Here is a 20,822-nt window from a genome sequence, read left to right on the forward strand (position 1 = left end):
ACATCTTGCTTCTTTGATATAAAACAATTTTAATAATTTGTTCCATTTATTTCACCAGGTGAATTGCGTCCAGAATCACAACGCTCACTTCCAATGCAAGATCATCGGCACGCCGAAGCCGAGCATCACGTGGTTCAAGGGCGCCCGCGAGATCGTGAGCGGCAGTCGCTACAACATCTACTCCGAGGGCGACACCCACAATCTCATCATCCACGACGTGTTCGGCGAGGACGCCGACGAGTACTTCTGCCGCGCGGCGAACAAGTGCGGCGTGAAATCCACCAAAGGCGAGCTCTTCATCAAGACGCCACCCAGACTGAACGTACCGCCGCGATTCCGCGACACCGCCTTCTTCGACAAGGGCGTGAACGTCGTCATCAAGATACCGTTCACCGGCTACCCGAAGCCGAAGATCACGTGGGTGCGCGAGGGCGAGGTGATCGAGTCCGGCGGTCATTACGCCGTCGAAGTAAAGGAACGTCACGCCGTGTTGACGATCCGCGACGGCAGCCGCATCGACTCCGGCCCGTATCGCATCACCGCCGAGAACGACCTCGGCCAGGATACGGCCATCATCAAGATCCAGATCAGCGATCGTCCGGACCCGCCCAGGTTCCCGCAGGTGGATAACGTCGGCCACGATTCGCTGGCGGTCAGCTGGAAGCCGCCCTTGTGGGACGGCGGCAGCAACATTACCAACTATGTGGTGGAGAAGCGCGAGCATCCGATGAGCAGCTGGATCCGGGCCGGCAACACCAGGTTCTGCACCCTGGCGGTGACCGGTCTAAGTCCTGGGCATCAGTACGACTTCCGGGTATGCGCGGAGAACATCTACGGCCGGTCCAACCCGAGCGAGGTAACGCCGCTGATCAGCACGAAGGGCGTCCTCAAGCGCGAGTTCAAGAAGAAGGTGTACGAAGTGGACGCGAGCGGCAAGAAGATACGCGGACGCGACGACGAGAAGCCGCGCGACTACGATCAGTTCGTGTTCGACGTTTACAGCAAGTACGTGCCCCAGCCAGTCGAGATCAAGCACACGTCGGTCTACGACAAGTACGATATCCTCGAGGAGATCGGCACCGGCGCCTTCGGCGTGGTCCATCGTTGCCGCGAGAGAACCACCGGCAACATATTCGCCGCCAAGTTCATCCCCGTGTCGCACGTGATGGAGAAGGAGCTGATCAGGAAGGAGATCGACATCATGAATCAGCTGCACCATCCCAAGCTGATCAACCTGCACGACGCCTTCGAGGACGACGACGAGATGGTACTGATCTTCGAGTTGTAAGTATCCACTTTGGACAGAAGAGTCAGAATAATGATGTTAGAAAAGGATTCTTATTATGCGATTGGAGTTTCAAGTTGTATCGAGTTTGCGTTATATCCTTGATCTCGATCATTTGTCTTGTTAGCCTGTCCGGTGGTGAGTTGTTCGAGAGGATCACGGCCGAGGGTTACACCATGTCCGAAGCAGAGGTCATTAATTACATGAGGCAGATCTGCGAAGGCGTCAAGCATATGCATGAAAAGAACATTATCCATCTAGGTGAGACGCTGATATTATAAAGATATGTTTATATATAAAGTTATATTTTTCTTACAACTCGTATCAATTTTTTTTTTTTTTTTTTTTCTCAATAAAATAAAGCAATTATCTTATCATATATTGTAATACAATACTTTTATATTTATTTTTAATCGAAATATTTCAACAAATTTATATTTAAAATTTATAGATTGATATAAATTTAAATCTTAAATAAATTTATTTATTGTATATATACATATTATTAATTATAAATATACAATAATCAGTTTTTACATTTAAATTGCAATTATATTTTAAATTTTTGATGTAAGTTTATGATAATTATAAAAACACAACTATTTTAAATTTGAAAAAATAATTAAATATATTATTTTAAATATATAATTGTATAATTAAATATATAATTTTATAATTAATTAAATATGCTATTGTTTTCAGACATCAAGCCCGAGAACATCATGTGCCAAACTCGCAACAGCACGAACGTAAAACTGATCGATTTCGGTCTGGCCACCAAACTCGATCCGAACGAAGTAGTAAAGATCAGCACAGGTACAGCCGAGTTCGCCGCTCACGAGATCGTCGAACGCGAACCAGTTGGTTTTTACACCGACATGTGGGCCTGCGGCGTCCTGGCTTATGTTCTGTGAGTAGATCCTTCTTTTTGCTATCACATCTTCCAATTATCACAATCTCCGCAATCTGATATATGTAAAGGAACATATTAAACATATAAAATTTTTCTAGAAATATTGCATTGCATGCATTCTAGAAATGCATGCAGCATCTTACATTTTTTAGTAACATCATGTAGGTACGTAATTGATATGGAAGGTTGTTAAGACTATAGTGATTGCAGAGGAAGTAGAAGAAAACGAAGAGTTCGAATATAATTTTATTTTATATTATAAATATGTTTAATAAATTTATTTTAATTTATTTTAATAAATTTATTTTAATAAATATTTTTAATAAATATTATTTTCTGCGCAGCTTTGTGTGAAATTGATATAAAGCTCTGCAATAAAAAATGCATTTATATTTATGAGAAGAATTTTCTTTGAAAGAAGAAGAATCTGTACCGAAATATTCTAGTATGCATCGTTTGCACAGATTGAGTGGCCTTTCGCCGTTCGCGGGCGACAACGATATCGAGACCCTGAAGAACGTGAAGGCATGCGACTGGGACTTCGACGAGGAGGCGTTCCGCGACGTTTCCGAGGAGGGCAAAGATTTCATCAGGCGGCTACTCATTAAAAACAAAGAGTACGATCTCCGCTATATTCTATATACGAAAAACTTGTCGAATCTCTCTATCATTCTTACGTATCCTCGTCGTCCAGGAAACGCATGACGGCGCACGAGTGTCTCCTTCATCCGTGGTTGACCGGCGACCATAGCAAGTGGACCAATCCGATCGCCAGCAGCCGGTACCTCAGCATTAGGGACAGATTGCGTGCCAAGTATGAAAACTGGGACAAGTACGTCCTTCCCATCGGCCGCCTAGCCGAGTATTCATCGCTCAGGAAGCTCTTGATCGAGAAATACAGAATCTACGATTCTTGCTTCGGTGAGTGTAATTAACATATTATACAATAATATACTGTAATATGCGTAAAATATAATAAACGTGAGTATTTGATGAAAATAATATAAAACGAGTAAAAAATTAATCAAAAAATTCCAATTCTCTTGAATTTATAATTTATTTTTTTACAGATCGCCGACAAGCGGCGCCTAGATTCGTCATCAAGCCTCAAAGCGCGTTCGCCTACGAGGGACAGAGCGTGAAGTTCACCTGCCGCGTGATCGCGATTGCGACGCCGACGCTGACTTGGTCGCACAATAATCAGGAACTACGACAGTCCGTGAAATTCATGAAACGGTACCACGACGACGATTACACCTTCATCATCAACAGAGTTAAGCTGGAAGATCGAGGAGAGTACATTATACGCGCGGAGAATCACTATGGCTATCGCGAGGAGGTTGTCTTCCTTAATGTACAACGTAAGCGTTTCTTCAAAACTTTACATGTATACATCTGCAACTCTGTGATATTCGATGACACTATTTGGTATATCTAATTACTATCAAATATTTTTAAATTTAATATACTTGCGTACTAATTTTTCAAAATTTGATCCTTGATTCTATATATTTATATATAATAAAAAAATATTCCTATAAAATCTGTCTCTTCGTCCTTTTAGCATTGCCGAGAGAAATTCCAAAGTACAGGCCCGAGCTGCATCCGGTACGCAGACGAGAACCTCTCGGCTACAACGTCTGGCTGGAGATGATCGAGTCGGCGCCGAGCTTCACCTTCCTGCTACGACCACGTGTCATGCAGATCAGGCAGACGTGCAAGCTGCTCTGCTGCCTGAGCGGTAACCCACCGCCTACTGTAAAATGGTACAAGGACAGGGAAGAATTGTCCAAGTATAACTATCCTATGAGCAACGCCGACGGAGTCGTCACAATGGAGATCATTGATTGTAAACCGGAAGATAGCGGCAAATATCGCTGCGTGGCTAGCAACAAGCACGGCAAGGACGAGACCAGTTGTGTGGTCATCGTAGAAGGTACAAGATAAACAAGTCATTAAATATTGAATATAAGAAAAGGAATAAAATATTAGTTAAAATTATATATAAAATTATATATATATATATTTTATAGATATGATTTTTAGGATCGAATGTAATGGTCTTAATGTACTTCCTGTGTAAATAATTTATTGCCAAATTTGCTGACGAGACATACCTCATTGAGCGTTTGTGTTGTAGGCACTGGAGAAACGGAGGAGCAAGTTAAATTAGCGCACGATTTCCTACATTCCGGAGGTAGAGCTGTTTCAGAGCTTACCCCGTTTGTGTGCAATCCTTTTCCTTCGTTATTACAAGCAATGCTTCATTATTCAATAGATAGATTATCTTATTTAGTCTTTGTGTGTGTGTCTACATATATATTGTCAAGCTTTTTCCATTAGAAATCATAAATATTGCACACATACACGCCATCACATATAATCACCACACACACACATGCTCTACATGCAAATTTTATTTAACAGACATTTTTTATTTTACGTTATTCAGAGTTATTCAAATAACTGAAATTTTATTTTTTCATTCCAAAATACACTTAAATAATAATGATTCTTTAAATTATCGTGTAACTAGTTTTCTTTTCTTAATGTATATTATACGTACTTTATGTTGAATTAACTTTCTCGTTTATTTTATAGTTAGTTTTATAATTTTTTTATTTGCAGTGAAAATTTGCAAGCTTCGTGAACCATATTTTGCTATTATACCCAATGTATTGTATTTAGTAACGAATGATTTTATTTTAAGATCGAAGGTTTATCGAGCAACCACTGAAATCAGCACCACCGCCAATCGTGACGATCCACAAGTCCAGCGGTTACAGCGGCTACAGTTCCACCACTCAAAGTCAATCAAGCTCATCGCACAATTACAGCTCCACCTCTTCCGGCAAACACAATTCCACGACTTCTTCTTCGTATAAGGTACAGAAAGAGAAGAGAGAGAAAAATATATTATATATACATATTTGTTATATTATATATATTTTATATAATTAATCTTGTATTTTATATATTATTTGTGTGTTTCTTATCATATCACATAAAATCTATTAGTAAAATCTCTTAGAGAAAACGCGATTATTATAATTATTATAAAATATATAATAAACTTAAAGAAAGTCGGGAGAGCTATTATTCATATGTGTATGAATAATAGGTAAAATATTTTACACACAACTTAAGATTATTATTAAAAAATATTACTGATATACATTTTATAATTGCAGGATAGCTCCAGCGTTAAAATTAACGAATCCTCCGACAAACGGAGCGTGAAAAAGTACGGCTCAAAGCTCGACACCACCGGCAGTCCATCTCGATCTAGGAGCTCGACGAAAGAACTTATCTGTAAGGATGTCGTTTTATCATAATTTTAATGAATAATTTAACAAATATTTAGCATATTCTTAATTTTATTGTCATATAAATGTTGAAGTGCCTTCGGACGACTCGATGAGATCGCCGCAGTTCACTCAGAAGCTAAAGAACCTCACGATAAACGATGGCGAACAGCTGGAGCTCAAGGTCAAGGTTGATGGTGATCCGGAACCACAAATCACTTGGAGTAAAAGCGGCAAGGTAGATACATCACTTTAAAATCCCACGATAAAATCTTACGTATACTATTTGCCAGTATAATTTATTACATTTTATTATTTTTATATTTTTTCATAAGTTAAATTTATAGACAAACGTTCATCTACGCGATTCTCTTATAGCTGCTGAGCTCGTCGGAGATCGTCGATCTCAAATATAAGAATGGAGTAGCCGTTCTTACGATCAACGAGGTATTCCCCGAGGACGAAGGCGAGTACACGTGTCTCGCGACCAACAGCATCGGTAGCGACACGACATCCTGCAAATTGACCATAAAAGGTAAGGATATTTTATCTCATTGGAAGATGGATTTAAACAGAAGGAGCGGCAAACGCTCTTCTATCTTCAAATTCAAACGGGGGAGATACGATGTGAAACTTACGTTTTGTTTTGTCCTTTGTAGCCGTGGAAAACGCCGCCGGGAAGAAGGCGAGCGACGACAAGTCGCCGAAGATCGTGGACCACCTGACAAGCATGTACGTGAAGGATGGCGAAGCGGTGACGCTCAGCTGCCGAATAATCGGCGCTAAGAAGTTCGACGTGGTGTGGCTGCACAACAACAAGGAGATCAAGCCTAGCAAAGACTTCCAGTACACTAGCGAGGCTAACATCTACAAGCTAATCATCGCCGAAATATTCCCCGAGGACTCCGGCACTTATACGTGCGAAGCTTTCAATGACGCAGGAGAGAGCTACTCGTCGTGCACGTTAAACGTACTCGGTAAGGATTTAGTCGACTGTCATCAGTCATGCGAGCATGCGAAGATAAGCCCTACTATCTCAATTTTCGTCACGAATTTTTATCCATTAAAAATTATCAAAATGGGCAAAAAAGAGAGAATAATTTTATATTCTAAAAATAAATTGCACTTGAAGAAATTATGATCACTAAGCAACTACCTAAGATGAAGCTCGATAGAATGATTCATCATCAATTTCCAGCTCAAAATGAAGAGCCGAAGAGCCCAGCGTTCGCGACATTCCCGCAGTCTGCAACAGTGAGCGAAGGCGAGTCGGTGACTTTCACGTGCAAGACTGATACCGCGCCTTTGAAAGGTAAAATTGTTCCCCGATAATTTATTCAATCGTTTTACAGAGTTTATAAGTATATTATAACAATTTTTTTTTTCACTCTTCTAACGTAGCAATTAAATGCTAATAAATGCAAATTTTTTAAGTGACCTGGCTGAAGGACGGCAAGACGATCCCCGAGACTAGCAGCAGATATCACTTCAGCTCGGACGGCAACACGTCCTTCGAATTCGGCATCAAAACCTGCACGGCCAGCGACGTCGGTCAATATTCGGGACGCGCGATCGGACAAAAGGGCGAAACGAACTCGGCGTTCGCCCTTAACGTCGTCAGCCCCGGCGAGCTGTGAAATTGATCCTAGTACCGAGATGATCGTCCATCGCGAGCCGACAATCGAATCGGAGAGTATCTACTCCAATATATTCTTCGCGGAGAAAACACAAGAGATCGATTCGCGGATATATGTATTCTTTTTTTTTTGATTGACGAATATCTAATCTATCCCAACATACACATTTTTTCTCCAAGAAGAATATATCTTCTCCGTTCTATTTATGCATTCGATTCATAGACGTTGAACCATCTCCGGTTGATCCTCTCTACTGGCCTTTCAATTTTCGCGTGAAACTTAACGAAAAAATATACGAATGGAAAACGATCGTTTTTAAGTTTACGACATCTCTGTACAAAAAAAGGGAATACCGGAAGAAGACTAATATTCATTCTCTCTGTCTGTCTCTCTCTCTTTCTCTCGCGTATATTCTTTATGTAAATTATTTTGGAACGCTGTATTCTCTTCCTGTGTGTTTTGTCATAAAATGTCGCATGTGTGAATCGCTCGAATCGTCGGGACGCGGTTTTACTTTTACGAGACGAAGATCCGAATAATTTCCGCGTCTCCGCACAAGCATTACGGATAGCACGCGCAACTTATTACGCTAAAATATTCGGCTTTGCTGTATTACACGACTCGGTATACACTCGATATTCAACGGGTACGTCGCGGTAGCACAATCGAAGAACAAAAAGAAACGAAATAGAATCAGAAATTTGTAGGATTACTCGACACGTCCGAACGCGGTTTTCCCGGCAAGATTCTGCCAGCATCCTCGAAGAACCATCAACATTATGACTCTTTTCGGGAATCCCTCGATGAGATCGCGAGAACGACGAGTATTTATTTTTACGTGATACTATCGCGACGTGCCCTCCTATTCCACGTTAATGGTCGTGTCATACTTGTTTGAAGACTGCTTTCCGTCTCAGAAAAAATTTACGGTAAAATAAAACATATGAATTAAAATGTCTTACACTTGTTATTATCATATTAATATAGATTGTAAGTGTAACTTTCCTATTAATTTCACATTTCGTCCTCAAGTTAGTTTAATTACATCTATGTAATCGACGGATGTCAACGAGAAGAAAAGATACGACGTATTTTTTCAATATATATAGTTTGGTAAAAACAATTAGCGTTGATAAAAACTTTAATATAAAAGTTTCATTCATATAAAAGTCAATAATAAAAAATGTGTTTGTTCATATTTTATACAATATAACAATTCGTGAAAGCAGAGGAACGTTGTTGTGCAAATAAAGCCAAGTTAATTTTTTTTTTAAATACACATTATAATGATCTTTTTTTCCTGGAAGATTTCTACAATATTTTCGCTGCATTTTTCTTAAATATTCACTTCTATTCACGAAGAGTTACATGTGTCAAATTGTACAATCCGATTCTGTCGCCGATTGATCGTGCAAATTAGCTGGATTCATCAAATTAAAAAAGTACGTACGTAAGTGGGAAGAAAGGGAACGAAACTTATTTGGATTTCGTATAGATATACTATTCCACTGTAAATTTTCCTTTTCTTTCAAACGTATTAGCACGTATATCTGCTTGTTTAAATATATTAGTATATTCTCCTCGGCTAAATTATTGCACGACAGAATAAAGTAAAAGTATATATTATAATCATCTTCCTTGATCGTTCCATAATGTTCAACTATTTTTTGAAGTGTTTTGCGATTATCTTCTAAATTGTCGCATATCGCTACAATAGTCTCAAAATTTATTTTGTCCGGCCTGTTATTATCTGTAAAGCATAGCAATATATGTTTATAAATTTTAGCTCGTTTACACATCTCCATATAGTGCATAAACTATAATATTCACCGATATAACATGAGGCAGCCTTAAACTTCATTATTGGTGTAGGCATCCATAGATCGCATGTGTTTAGTGAAACATGATAATTTGTTTTTACCATAATCCATGTATTCAACTCAGAATCGTATACATACATAATAGGTGACTTAACACAATGATCAAATATGATTAGTTTTTTATCAATAACGTAATGATCGGGGACAGTTACAAACTCCAAGGGCATGTTCTTACCCTTTGACCATATGCCTGTGAATTGTTGAAATAGAAGAGTAATAAAAAAAATAATTAATAATTAATAAAACAAAATAAATGTAGTGATTTTCACATTAATAACAAAGTAATTTCAAGCAGGAATAAATCGTGCAAGCAACTACAAGGATACTCCTACAATATAGTCTGTATCTTTAAAATTTGATTGAGATAATTTGGGGAGAACTGATTTTCTCTATGCTGCCTAATTAAGATCACCTCTATGGAGATTGTAGATATCAAGGGATCGCAGTTTTCGTCGATAATGTCCTACACCACCTACTAGGATTAGTGTATTCTGCATAATTGCAGCAATCATATGTCTTCTCGCACATGGCATACTAAAATATTAACGAGACTTAAATTTGCAGAAAGACCTTTACTTTATATGATTATTTCTATTATCTTTTAATTTACTTAAGATACCTACATTGTCTCAACAAACCAATTCTTAGATACCAGAGAGTAACGCCATATATTTGTGTTAAATCTCCCTGAACCAATACCAAATTCTCCGCCACTAAGATATAAATTGTATCCTAAGAGATCATAGAGTAGAAAGAGTAAAATAGTAAGTGAGTATATTAGTATTAAAGAAAAAAATTTTTTTAAATTGCATACCTCTAGCAGAAATCTGCATTCCTATTATTGTATTCTTATTATCGCTAATATTTATTGGATATTTAAATGTAGTAACTTCAGAAAGATTGTTACCATCCCAACAATGAATGTAAAATACATTATTAACAGTAGAAGAATCAGAAATATCACAGGATATAATACTTGGAAAAACTTTTGGTCCCGTCTTCTTTAAAATATCCAGCGAAATTGTATCCTTCTAAAAATTAAAATTTTTAATCTATTACAACATATTAATGTATAATAACATGTAACAATGTATGTATATATGTCAAGAAAACATAAAATAGATATCAAAGAATCGATATCTAGAAATTTGGAATCAATCTTACTTTATGCATTTGGATACTGAAGAAGAAATAAAGTTTATAAATTTTTTTTCCATTTACTTCCTCAAAAAATTATGCTGTCCTAACGTTAAGATTATTGTCACATATATAGATAAAACTCACCTGATTAATTTTCATCCATTCTTGTACAATATTGAGCAAATAAGATTCTGGGTCATTTACATTTGCAACTCTTAGATTAGCATTTCCAACTAATTTCAGAAAATTTTCTCTCGATAGCTTATTGATCAAATTTAATGGCAGTTCGGTGAAACGATCTAGGCAAACAGCCAAACAAAGATCACGTAATACATAAAGCCCTAATTCTTCCGCTAACGACCAAATATTAAGTACTTCTTCCGGCAACAAATAGGATTGCTCGAGTAAGTATGTTATATTTTTTATTAAATCATCTACCACAAATAGAACACTTAATTCCAATAAGATCAAAAGACGTCCAAGATTGTCTTTATAATGTATTGTAACATCATCATTATGTATCCAATCGATAAAATCCTGTAAAATCAAAGTCATGCCCTTAATTTCAATTGTACAATAAAGTAGTTTATTACACCGATATAATACACGTAAAAACCATATCAAATAATTTCGATATTAATCTGTTTGAGGAGAAGAAAATGCTTGGAACGCTTGAACATCGAATTTTCGAGAAAAAATTGTTTTTCTTTTTTTGTAAATAAAAATAGAAGTCGACCAACCTGGAACGAAGTCAAAGGAATCTCATAGTTGATAATATGTTCTAACAAACGATGATCCGTGTAGGTTGCAGAGAAAAGCGCGGCAAAGTATAGACTCTTATTGACCAATTGCTCCTTGTTAATCTTAAATCGTTTCGTTTCGAGAAGCAGCGTCACAGTTTCCACGGTTTGACTCATTTGATCCATCGTGTTGACGATAAATGTCGCGCATTATCAACACAATAATTTTACAATGTCGATCGTCTCGAATTCGGCATGATCTTTTCCTAACACACATAACAAAGTATCCTTCTTCCTCTTCTTTTAACTTTCAAGTGGGCTTGGTCAGTTTGGTATTGTGGATTAGAACCTCGTTACAGTGTTGCTATAACACTGTTAAGTACACAGTCGCACCGGAGAGATAATGATAAATTCCACTCATTTGTCAGATAGCCAGAAGCAAGTGATAAGGTTCGACAAATCTTAAATACTTTAGGACAGACGCACGATTAGATGTAAACAAAGAACACGCGGTAACACATGTTCCTTCAAACTCGTCGGTCACGTGACTGACGTCTGACGTCACGACGTCACTACTCATGTCAACGCTTCTTTCGAAATTCTTATAAATTATAATATGTATATTTTTTCTTATTATATATTACGCTGAATGTGTGAGAAAAAATAGCTTCAAGAAAATCAGAAAATTTTTTCTCTCAAAAACACTGGAAAAAATACATTTTCTTAGGATCTCCAAATTCTATATACCAGGTGTCCCATTTTAAAGGACCCACTCAAATATCTCATTGTCAGAAACACTGCGTTAAATAAAAAAATGTTTCCTACAAAAGTTGTAGTTTCCTACAAAAGTTGTAGGGTTTCGAGGGGGACATAACATAGTAATATTCATATGACCTTGGGCGGCGTCTCCAAGGTCAAATGAAGGTGAGAATGAATTTTGAAAAGAAGAAAAAATATTAGGAAAATAAAAAAATGCTTCAGATAAAAGTTGTTCAAATTAATTAGTAGAAAAAGATGTTATAATAAAAAATATGGGTTTCCATTTAAAAAATTCATTCTCACCTTCACTTGACCTTGGAGGCGCCGCCCAAGGTCATATGAATATTACTATGTTATGTCCCCCTCGAAACCCTACAACTTTTGTAGGAAACATTTTTCGATTTAACGCAGTGTTTCTGAGATATTTGAGTGGGTCCTTTAAAATGGGACACCCGGTATATAAGCATGAAATCAATAATAATAAAGATCTATAAAAAACATATATTGATAAAGATTCCAATCACATATAATTTTATCTTTATGAGACATTTAATTATGTTATCAGTTTTATTTCATAGAAGCAAAGTTGGCAGCACTGCGTCATTAAGGTGAATTTCAAAGAACGCCAATTTCACGCAGTCAAGCAAGATGCACGATCAGGGTTAAACGAATGGACGGGATATTTTTGGTTAGATTACGATTCGACAAGCTAAGAAATCTCGTATAACAGTTACTTCATCACGATACGAAAATGCATAATTATTTAATTAATTCATGCAAATGACATGCGCGCGTGTATATCTTCATGTAGAAACGTGTGCGAGCAAAGGTCGAAGTTGACGAAGAGCACGTTCCGCGGTGCGAGAATTGCTGTCAAGATTTTCTGTCCAACACTTATTTTATTCAAGCTGCTTGAATAACTATTCTACTATTGTTTTATTATGAAGAGACGTCAGAGGAGGCCAGTCTTGACGCTCAATAGATCCCAAGGGAATTGCATCGAACACACCCAAAGTAAATATATCGAAACCACGTTTCAAAACAATTGATTTTGAATCATTAGATATGCTAATCGCTGTAATTTATTTCCATTATTTTATCACACTTTACAAAAATTTGTATATTCATATTTATATTGAAATAAGAGATTTAATACACATGTGTTATCTCGCTTGCTCACGTTGTTCTTATTATAAATTTTATACAGATAGGTGCAAGCCGGTGAATAGCGTACAACCCATGCAAAATGAGGGCAGCAATCCATTGGCCAACTTGTGCCAGTACAATTCCGATAGTGATCCGGAGGATTCCAAGAAAGATACACAAAAATTAGACGATCAAGTCAACGATTTCTTTAAGGTAGTTAATTTGTGATATACTCTGTATATATAGAAATTTTATTCATATTTCTTGCAGGAAATTCAACTTATTGCCCCAGAACAACCTATTTCAAACAATGTTAGTGATCCAAGCTCGGCAACTAAGTCAACTTTGCAGTCTGTGCATCATACGAGTCAGCAAACGTGTAAGAATTTTAAATAGAAATAATTTAAAAAACTTATTAAAATACTTAAAACTATGTATACTTTAGTGTGGCAGGAGTGCTATGATGAATCTACTGGTTATCCTTATTATTGGCACATTGAGACTAACGAGGTAACATGGGACATGCCAGAGGAATTACGTTTAATAAAAAAGCAACCTGAGGCAGCATCTGGAGCGAAACATCCAATCCAGGGGTCGCATTGGGATTTTTCGTCCATTGCATGTAATTGTCATTCTTTAGACTTTTGATTCTACTTTTAATAATGGAGAGCACTATTGAAATGAACGATTATTGCAGATCGACAGTCACAAGCAAATATACCAGAAGGCATGATACCACAAGAGGTGGTAGCAAGAAATCGCAACAGATTTATGCACAAGGAAACTTCTAAGAAATGTAACTCGGAAAGCAAACCAGAAATTAAGAACGAGTCTCCTGTGAAGGATGATGATTCGGATGATGGGTATGAATAAAGCTGTTAATATTTAAACTAAAATATTATTCTTTCTCCATAAAAATATATTTCTCTTTTTATTTAGACGAATAGAAATGATAACATCTTTCGGTAGCGACGGAAGCGACTCGGAAGAAGAGAATAATTCCTCAGACGAGAAAAAGGCGCCGACACCTTTATCTGAATCGGGAAATTCTAATTCTGTACCATATTTAAAAGCCAGTGAAATTGGACCTGCTTTCTGTCCAACGGGAATGCAGTCTCCTACCAAAAATTTGTCTCATTCGTATAAACCTGACTTGACTAACATATCAAATTGTCCGAATCAATCTGAACAATTCGACAAATGTAAAATAACCGAATCTGGTAATAAGAATAGTATAGTTCAAGGAGAAAAACAATTTTCAATAGGAAACAAGAATAGAAAAGATATTAATACACAAAACGCAGTTCCGAAATTGGATTTTAAAGTGTCCTTAGTACCTGGTTATGGGGATGATTCAGATGGAGAAGAGGAAGTTAAACCCAAGCAGGAGATAAAACCTTTATTCCCGATTGCACAAGATGAGGAATACATAAACGTGATGAATTCAAAAATTTCTCATAGTGTTTCTGCAAAAAATTCTAGCAATATACAAACGTGCGATCAGTACAATGACAACAATGGAGATAGTCAAGAAACGAAGAGTGATTATGAAAAAACGCAGGAAAAAGAAATAAAGATGGATGAAGATAAATCTAAGACAAATATATTTCTTGAGGACATGCAGGTGTGCGGCAAGGCTTTTCAAAGGAAGAAGCGAATAGCATTTGAAGGTATTAATTATTACATCATTGTAATAATTACATATAATAAAAAGCTTTGTATTATTTTAAATTATATCACAAATGTTTGCAATATAAAAATTTATGTTTAATTAAATAATTTCTTTTATAATTTTAGTTCCATCAACGAAAGTTAAACAAAATAACGTTTCTGACACTACGGTTCAAGATGATAATAACAGTGATCCCGCGAGTAGTGAACCTATTTCACGTAATACCGAAGACGACGATGTGGGAACTCAAAATCAATTGTGCACAGAGAGTCAAGAAGAATGCAACGAAGCGCGTGAAGAGACAGAACAGTGTGTTAGTGTGAAGACTGAAGAAAAACTCGACTCTAAAGACGAATCATGCGATTCGGAAGTAGTTACAGAAGATAAAACAGCATCGAATACAGCTGAAGAGAGAGAGAAAGATAAGAAAGAGATGAATGATTTGTCTCAGATTATAACAGAGAAATTAAAATTTCTTTCAGAAGGAAGAGAGAGTGTCTCTGCTGTTCAAACGATGCAAATTCAATTACAAGTGAGTATTTTTGTCAAGACTTTGTGTATATCTATGTATGTATATGTGTCTGTCTGTGTTATATATATATATATATATATATGATATTTATTATTATATTACATAGCTAAAATATTTTTGGAGCAAAATTATTAAATATGTTTAAATATTGAAATTAATTAATTATTAATCATATAATCTATCATTATTATTTGGATGAGTTTGGCATATTATTTATCAATATGAAGCTTATTAATACAAACTGATTATTCTGTTACAGACATTATCTACTGCATGGGCGGCAAGTAGCTTAGAGGAAAGTTACTTTCAAAAGTGGCTGACTAATACAAATCATGAATTGGAAAGATTAGAGCAAGATGCAGCACCAGCTGGTTGGCTATGTCAGTGGGATAGGTACGGTATTCCATACACAATTTGCACTATTATTTTTCTATGTAAATATAGGTATCTCATACACGACATTTATGTTCAGTGGCTTTATATGTGTATCATTAATTTATACAATGAAGAGATACACAAACACATATATTTATTTATTTATTTATTTATTCACATATACATGCAATATTGTACTATTACATTATTCCATCTATCATTGGAAATGTTTATTCATTTGTAGCAAGTTTATAAATGCAATTAGTTAATTAACAGATCTAGAAGAGTAGGCTCACTAATTCTTAAAAAAGTATTCAGTAGTTTAATATTTATGAAATTTTGTAGGACACACTAAGTTCCTAATAGTTCGAGATTTAACTTAAATGTGTGATATTCTTAAATTTTGTTTCTTTGATATATGAATCATATTTTTTCCACAAATCAAATCAAACTAAAATTTATCAAGTTACTAATTCAACAATATTTGTGATGAATAATTGATTATCGCGATTATATAGAATAGTTATATATAGTGATTTTAATGTACAAGTATATCTTTTTAAATTTTAGAGCATTATATAACGCAATTGATACACTTTTTTATCACTTCATACATAAAGCTTAGCTTAAGTGAAGGTGCAGAGTCCCGTAAGAATTACGGTTTCTCATAAAGTGTAATACATTCTAGTGCTAAATCGAGTGATCATCTCTTATATAGCCTTAAGAAATCTTTTATCTTGTGATATTGTCATTGTGATAATCTATATGTGCTGAGTGATATATTGCAATCTATTAATGTAATTTGTTGCAAGCGATAATCCAGTAATAAGAGCACATTACTTGGATTAAAATCACATTTGTGCCATAATAATTATGAGATAAGTGCGAAGTCGAAGTAAATTTTATTGAAATGAAGACAAGAAGATACCAGAAGAAAAGTGAAATAATAATTTTTTGATTGCAGCAGGTCCTTAATTAATTATTCACGCTTAATATAATAACGTATAAATAATATAGAGAAAGAAAGAGAAGAGAAAATAGAAAGAAAAAGAAAGCTTTGATGGAATACTTTTGAAGAATAATTATATAAAAGTAACTAACAGAACTATTTTATCATTGTTTTCTATCGTGATATTATTTAAAACAAGAAAATTTAATTACTTGTCAAAAAAAAAAAAAAATATTTAAAAAATTTTTATATATTTATATATATAGATGAATTTTGTGCTATTTATTGAAACGATGAAATATTGTAAAATTTTATTAGGTATACATTTATCTGCTGGATATATATATATTTCATTTTTTAATAAAATGTGGGAAATATATAAAAAGAAAATATATATTTTATTCTTTATACACACGTTTCAAAGTGTACGCGAGAAATATTTTATCTGGCATTATAATTTCGTTCGTTTATCTATTCTGATAGAGACATGAACGATGATTAACAAATGTAAGTATTATCCTATCTATTATACTTTATCAATATCTGGTAATCCTTGGGATATATACTAATCGCAAATAAACCAGATATTATATTAGGACTTAATATTTTCATCATTATTTTCCCTTGCACTTCAGTCACAAATACCTCTCTCTCCCTTCACTTTGCTGTAATTCTCTCATTAATATTCCCCGCAAGAGAGAATACATTTCTGATAATTACATAATTACATCTCCCATCTCTCCTGTAACAAAAAGGCCTTCGTCGATTAAAAACGAGACACGACATCGCAGGTAGGAGTGATTACTAGATTATGTTCTATTAATTTTTTGCTTTCGTTTAAGAAACTGGTGACGGACGCGACCGAATGTTTCGCCACGGAAACATTATTTAAGCGTGCATTGAATGTAACATAGAGAATTACAACAGAAAATATGGTGCAACCGTCAATAATATTGTCTCATGTGTTCTCCCTTTTGGCCGGGGGATTTTTCAGGTCGCACAAGAGATATTACTACCACAATACATCCACTGGAACGTCACAGTGGACTTATCCTGACACCGGTATTGCCGGTGGCACTGAGGAGATGGAATTGTGCACAACTCCGCCACCAGAATCGGAAGAGTTAACAGTCGCAGGTACATAGATATTACAATGGAAAGATCATAAATTAAGCTACTGTAATATATCTAACTTTTCATTGTTTTTGCATCAGAATCACCTGGAACGAAAAGAACGAAGGAGAAGCAAGCCGAGGAAATGGAGAATAATAAGGCAGATGAAGCGGAAAGTGTAGCGGAGAGACGTCCTACGGATCCGGAAGCACCACCTCCACCACAAATATCTAATCCGAGTCCACCGCCACCACCGAGAATATTCGCGGACGATCTGAAGAAGGATAAGAGGAAAAAGGAGAAGCCCGACGATAAATCTTTGGACGTGAAGAGGAAGCGTTTGGGAAGAGGTAATTGCGATTATTATAGTATTATAATATTATAAAGGTAATTGATATAATCATAATTGCTGAAGACAGATTAAAATGTAATAAAAAAATTGTATCTTTTTTCACAGACAATATAATGACTCTAGATTCTACGGCACATATGGTCAATCCTGCATTAGAATCCTTGTCCTTCGCACATCCGCAGGCAGCCATGTCACCTCAAACCACGATACCTTCGACTCACGCGAATATGGAACCTTTGCCACCGGGTGTGGACCTGCCGGAAACGTCCTACGAGGCGGCTACCTTGAAAGGGATAATATATAACGCAGCATCGCAGCAAAGTAATGCGATTTACGCTCCTTCGATTGGGGATCCAACAATACCTATTCTAAGCCACCATCAAGCGGGTCTGCTTCAAGAACCGTTTGTTCATTATCCTGCCTTTCATCAACATTTGCATAATGTAAGTACGCTTCCGCTGTGTCAGTAAATTTTATATTAAATTAGTACCATATTTATTCTTTGATGCACACAATTTTACTTAGTGATAAAACGATAATTGATGTACTAAAAATTTAGAAAACATTTTATGAAAATTATGTGCAATTTATATATTTGTATTTGTTAGCAGACAATCACAGTTGCGAACAAACACGGCGGGCAAAATGCGATTCAGTTCATGGTGGGTTACACGCCGATTTACACGAATAATAAAATCATTGCCAAACCGCCGGTTAAGGCCTCGAAGGAATCTCTGGGATCCGCTCTCGATTCCTTTTACAACGATATCGCGCGTATTGAGAAAACAGAAACGGAACGAACAGCGCAGCAACAGGATTCCGTTGTCGCTGTAACGGAACAGGCGCCCGTCCCGATCGAGGAAACTAAACCGGAAACGGAACCGGAAACCGTGTCGAACGATACAACAATGAAGGAACGGAAAAAGAAAAAGGTTTCTATTTATATATCGTGATACTTGTCACTTTTTTTCGATACTTAATTCTCTTTTTTGACTTAAAAACAATATGAAGTATACAAAAAGTCATTAAATTATTAATATGTTTTAATTCTTTATGTTACATTGGATTAAATGGTAATTTTTGAAACTAAGAATTATCTCTTTTAGTTTGTAACTTTTTGCTTATTACTTTCTATTTATTCTTAATAGAAATTTTCTTTTGGAATATGATATTTTTGGTATTCAAAAATGGCGAAAAAAACTAATATTAAATATATTAAATATATTTTATATATGTAATGTATCGAAAATTAAATGTTTTATGTGATATTCTAGGCGAGGATCAGTATCAGCAAAAAGCATAAGGAGATGTCAACTATGGTGGCAAAATGGCAAAGGGTACAAAAAAATCTAGAAGATAGTGTATAAATAATAGAGACCGATCGAAATAAGATAATTAATTGTCGTATAAGAAATAATAAATTATATAGATTATTATTAGTATAATTTCAGATTTCTCATTGTGTATATATGCGTTGTTAGATATTTCTTTTATTATAAAATATTGTAAGCTTTTTTATGTATGAAACACGTAATGCACATATTTACGAAATTGTAAGATTCGTGTAGCAATATCACTTGTATCAATTTAAACGCAGTACTTAATTCGTGCAACTGTCATATATCTGTTTTATTATTAATCATGAAATTTATAATTAAATTACAAAACACTCGAGAAAAAATTATAGTATATATAATTATAGTTAAATATATATAATTATATACAGAATATTGTATAATCGTAAACTTTACTTTTCAAAAAAAAAAAAAAAAAAAAAAAAACATTTTTCTGATTATTTTATAATAATTCTTTTTATTATTTTTCTTATATAAAAAGATTATATGAGAGAAAAAGAACATTTATATTCTCTTTATATACGTCTATTATTTATCTATGATTATAAAAATGTAGATAACTTTTTCTGTATATCTACAATTTATAATAACCATTATTAATGTTTTCAGGTCAAACGTATTCAAGTATCGTGTCATAGGAAATGTAATTTTGAATATTAAAATTGCCATTGTGTGGCGTTATCACAGTGACAAGAAATCACGATCACTGAATACAGACTTAGAAGGATTACGAAATGTTGGCTGCCGCGTGCTCTTTCATCTGATAGTAGATAAAATCTGATAGTATAAAATTTATAACACATATTATTTAAAGATAAGATGAGGCATTCCTGAAAATTTTAAGCAATCTCGTGACCGATAGCTTTAATTCTTTAGTGGATAACTAAGAGATTAAATGATTATGGATAACGTGTGGCAAATCTTGAGATATATCTTTGAAGATTTCTTGATATACAGATTGCGTTAAAATTATCAGGAATTTACACGATTTCGAATTGATTTGTATCATTTTTCTAGTCAGAAAAAAAATTGGCGAATAACATCATATTTTTCATAACAAATTCGATTGGATCCACTAATGCAGTAGGAGATTCAATTATTATCTTTTCAAATATACTATTTAAATTTTAACGAAACTTGTGTGTATGTATATATATATGTGTGTACGATTAGAAAAATAATATATTAAATTATTACTTTTATCGATGTATAAAAATATTTCCAAATTTTTTAATACGCATTTAAAAGAAAAACATTTGCAAATTATATATGTATAGGGTATATCTTTTTTGTCGTATATTTCATTTTGAGAATTCTTCATGCTAATGAATACATAATTTCTTTCACTGCGAATATATCAGATGCTTCATTGATAAATATTTATAAATACAAAACTTATCAGATGCTCTCTCGAGAGAAAAATGACTTCAGAGATCTGTATACATATATACATATATTTCGAAACTTATTGTTAGATACGAAGGTATACAGTATATACAATGAAAATTCTGCAAAGAATGTTTCTTATTGCGGTAACTTCATAATCTTGAAAGAAAATGTAATTATATATATATATATATATATATTCTTTTGATGAAGAAAAAAAATTTAATCGCATGCTCGTTTGTCAATCATGTCTCTTCAATTAGAAATCTGAAATAGAGGCGTG

General features: G+C 35.0%; 3 protein-coding genes across 55 annotated transcripts in view; 2 read left to right on the top strand and 1 right to left on the bottom strand.

Moving 5' to 3' along the window:
• The window catches only part of Bent (projectin protein bent), a 105,089-nt gene extending 96,995 nt beyond the window's left edge, over positions 1–8,094 (top strand). For 49 of the 50 annotated variants that reach the window (XM_083046979.1, XM_083046980.1, XM_083046931.1 and 46 more), the window contains 15 exons: positions 59–1,284; positions 1,413–1,546; positions 1,988–2,195; positions 2,663–2,815; positions 2,893–3,119; positions 3,269–3,559; positions 3,763–4,134; positions 4,339–4,395; positions 4,909–5,084; positions 5,390–5,510; positions 5,599–5,741; positions 5,882–6,038; positions 6,163–6,480; positions 6,702–6,815; positions 6,938–8,094. In XM_083046979.1, coding sequence (XP_082903105.1) covers positions 59–1,284; positions 1,413–1,546; positions 1,988–2,195; positions 2,663–2,815; positions 2,893–3,119; positions 3,269–3,559; positions 3,763–4,134; positions 4,339–4,395; positions 4,909–5,084; positions 5,390–5,510; positions 5,599–5,741; positions 5,882–6,038; positions 6,163–6,480; positions 6,702–6,815; positions 6,938–7,140 — 3,900 coding nt within the window. In that variant the 3' untranslated portion in view covers positions 7,141–8,094. The remainder of the gene's footprint in view (positions 1–58; positions 1,285–1,412; positions 1,547–1,987; positions 2,196–2,662; positions 2,816–2,892; positions 3,120–3,268; positions 3,560–3,762; positions 4,135–4,338; positions 4,396–4,908; positions 5,085–5,389; positions 5,511–5,598; positions 5,742–5,881; positions 6,039–6,162; positions 6,481–6,701; positions 6,816–6,937) is intronic. The other variant, XM_083046943.1, reaches the window with a different exon arrangement.
• A 125-nt stretch (positions 8,095–8,219) lies between these two features.
• LOC145941109 (uncharacterized) lies at positions 8,220–11,452 on the bottom strand. The gene is made up of 7 exons (XM_083046985.1): positions 10,901–11,452; positions 10,305–10,697; positions 9,835–10,051; positions 9,644–9,752; positions 9,433–9,554; positions 8,971–9,210; positions 8,220–8,890 (listed from the first exon to the last, which is right to left on the bottom strand). Exons 1-7 carry the CDS (start codon positions 11,084–11,086, stop codon positions 8,514–8,516), a joined length of 1,644 nt encoding a protein of 547 aa, XP_082903111.1. The 5' UTR covers positions 11,087–11,452; the 3' UTR covers positions 8,220–8,513.
• Positions 11,453–12,280: 828 nt separating this feature from the next.
• Positions 12,281–20,228, top strand: LOC145940495 (uncharacterized). 4 transcript variants are annotated; one of them, XM_083045713.1, is made up of 14 exons: positions 12,281–12,673; positions 12,867–13,018; positions 13,076–13,184; positions 13,251–13,427; positions 13,503–13,668; positions 13,745–14,475; positions 14,603–15,009; positions 15,269–15,402; positions 17,328–17,470; positions 17,548–17,796; positions 17,904–18,241; positions 18,410–18,730; positions 19,073–19,135; positions 19,763–20,228. In XM_083045713.1, the coding sequence occupies exons 1-14, from the start codon at positions 12,601–12,603 to the stop codon at positions 19,811–19,813; spliced, it is 3,114 nt and encodes a 1,037-aa protein (XP_082901839.1). In that variant the 5' UTR covers positions 12,281–12,600; the 3' UTR covers positions 19,814–20,228. The 4 variants fall into 4 exon arrangements, with proteins under 4 accessions (XP_082901839.1, XP_082901838.1, XP_082901840.1 ...); XM_083045712.1 differs by having other exon boundaries at positions 18,407–18,730; positions 19,763–20,227; XM_083045714.1 differs by lacking the exon at positions 19,763–20,228 and having other exon boundaries at positions 18,407–18,730; positions 19,073–19,482.
• Positions 20,229–20,822: the final 594 nt, after the last annotated feature.

This window comes from Prenolepis imparis, unplaced genomic scaffold, assembly GCF_030444845.1.
Source record: "Prenolepis imparis isolate NDT839.2.m4 unplaced genomic scaffold, iyPreImpa1.0 SCAF_9, whole genome shotgun sequence".
NCBI classification, from domain to species: domain Eukaryota; kingdom Metazoa; phylum Arthropoda; class Insecta; order Hymenoptera; family Formicidae; genus Prenolepis; species Prenolepis imparis.

Bases quoted from the DNA above. Each gene is read 5' to 3' on its own strand.
- LOC145941109 (XM_083046985.1), bottom strand. From the start codon at position 11,086: ATGGATCAAATGAGTCAAACCGTGGAAACTGTGACGCTGCTTCTCGAA. The intron at 9,753-9,834 runs GTATGCAATTTA...ATGATCTCTTAG, and splicing joins AATGCAGATTTCTGCTAGAG to GATACAATTTATATCTTAGT. The intron at 9,555-9,643 runs GTAGGTATCTTA...TTAATATTTTAG, and splicing joins AATTGGTTTGTTGAGACAAT to TATGCCATGTGCGAGAAGAC.
- LOC145940495 (XM_083045712.1), top strand. From the start codon at position 12,601: ATGAAGAGACGTCAGAGGAGGCCAGTCTTGACGCTCAATAGATCCCAA. The intron at 13,185-13,250 runs GTAAGAATTTTA...TGTATACTTTAG, and splicing joins TCATACGAGTCAGCAAACGT to TGTGGCAGGAGTGCTATGAT. The intron at 13,428-13,502 runs GTAATTGTCATT...CGATTATTGCAG, and splicing joins GGATTTTTCGTCCATTGCAT to ATCGACAGTCACAAGCAAAT.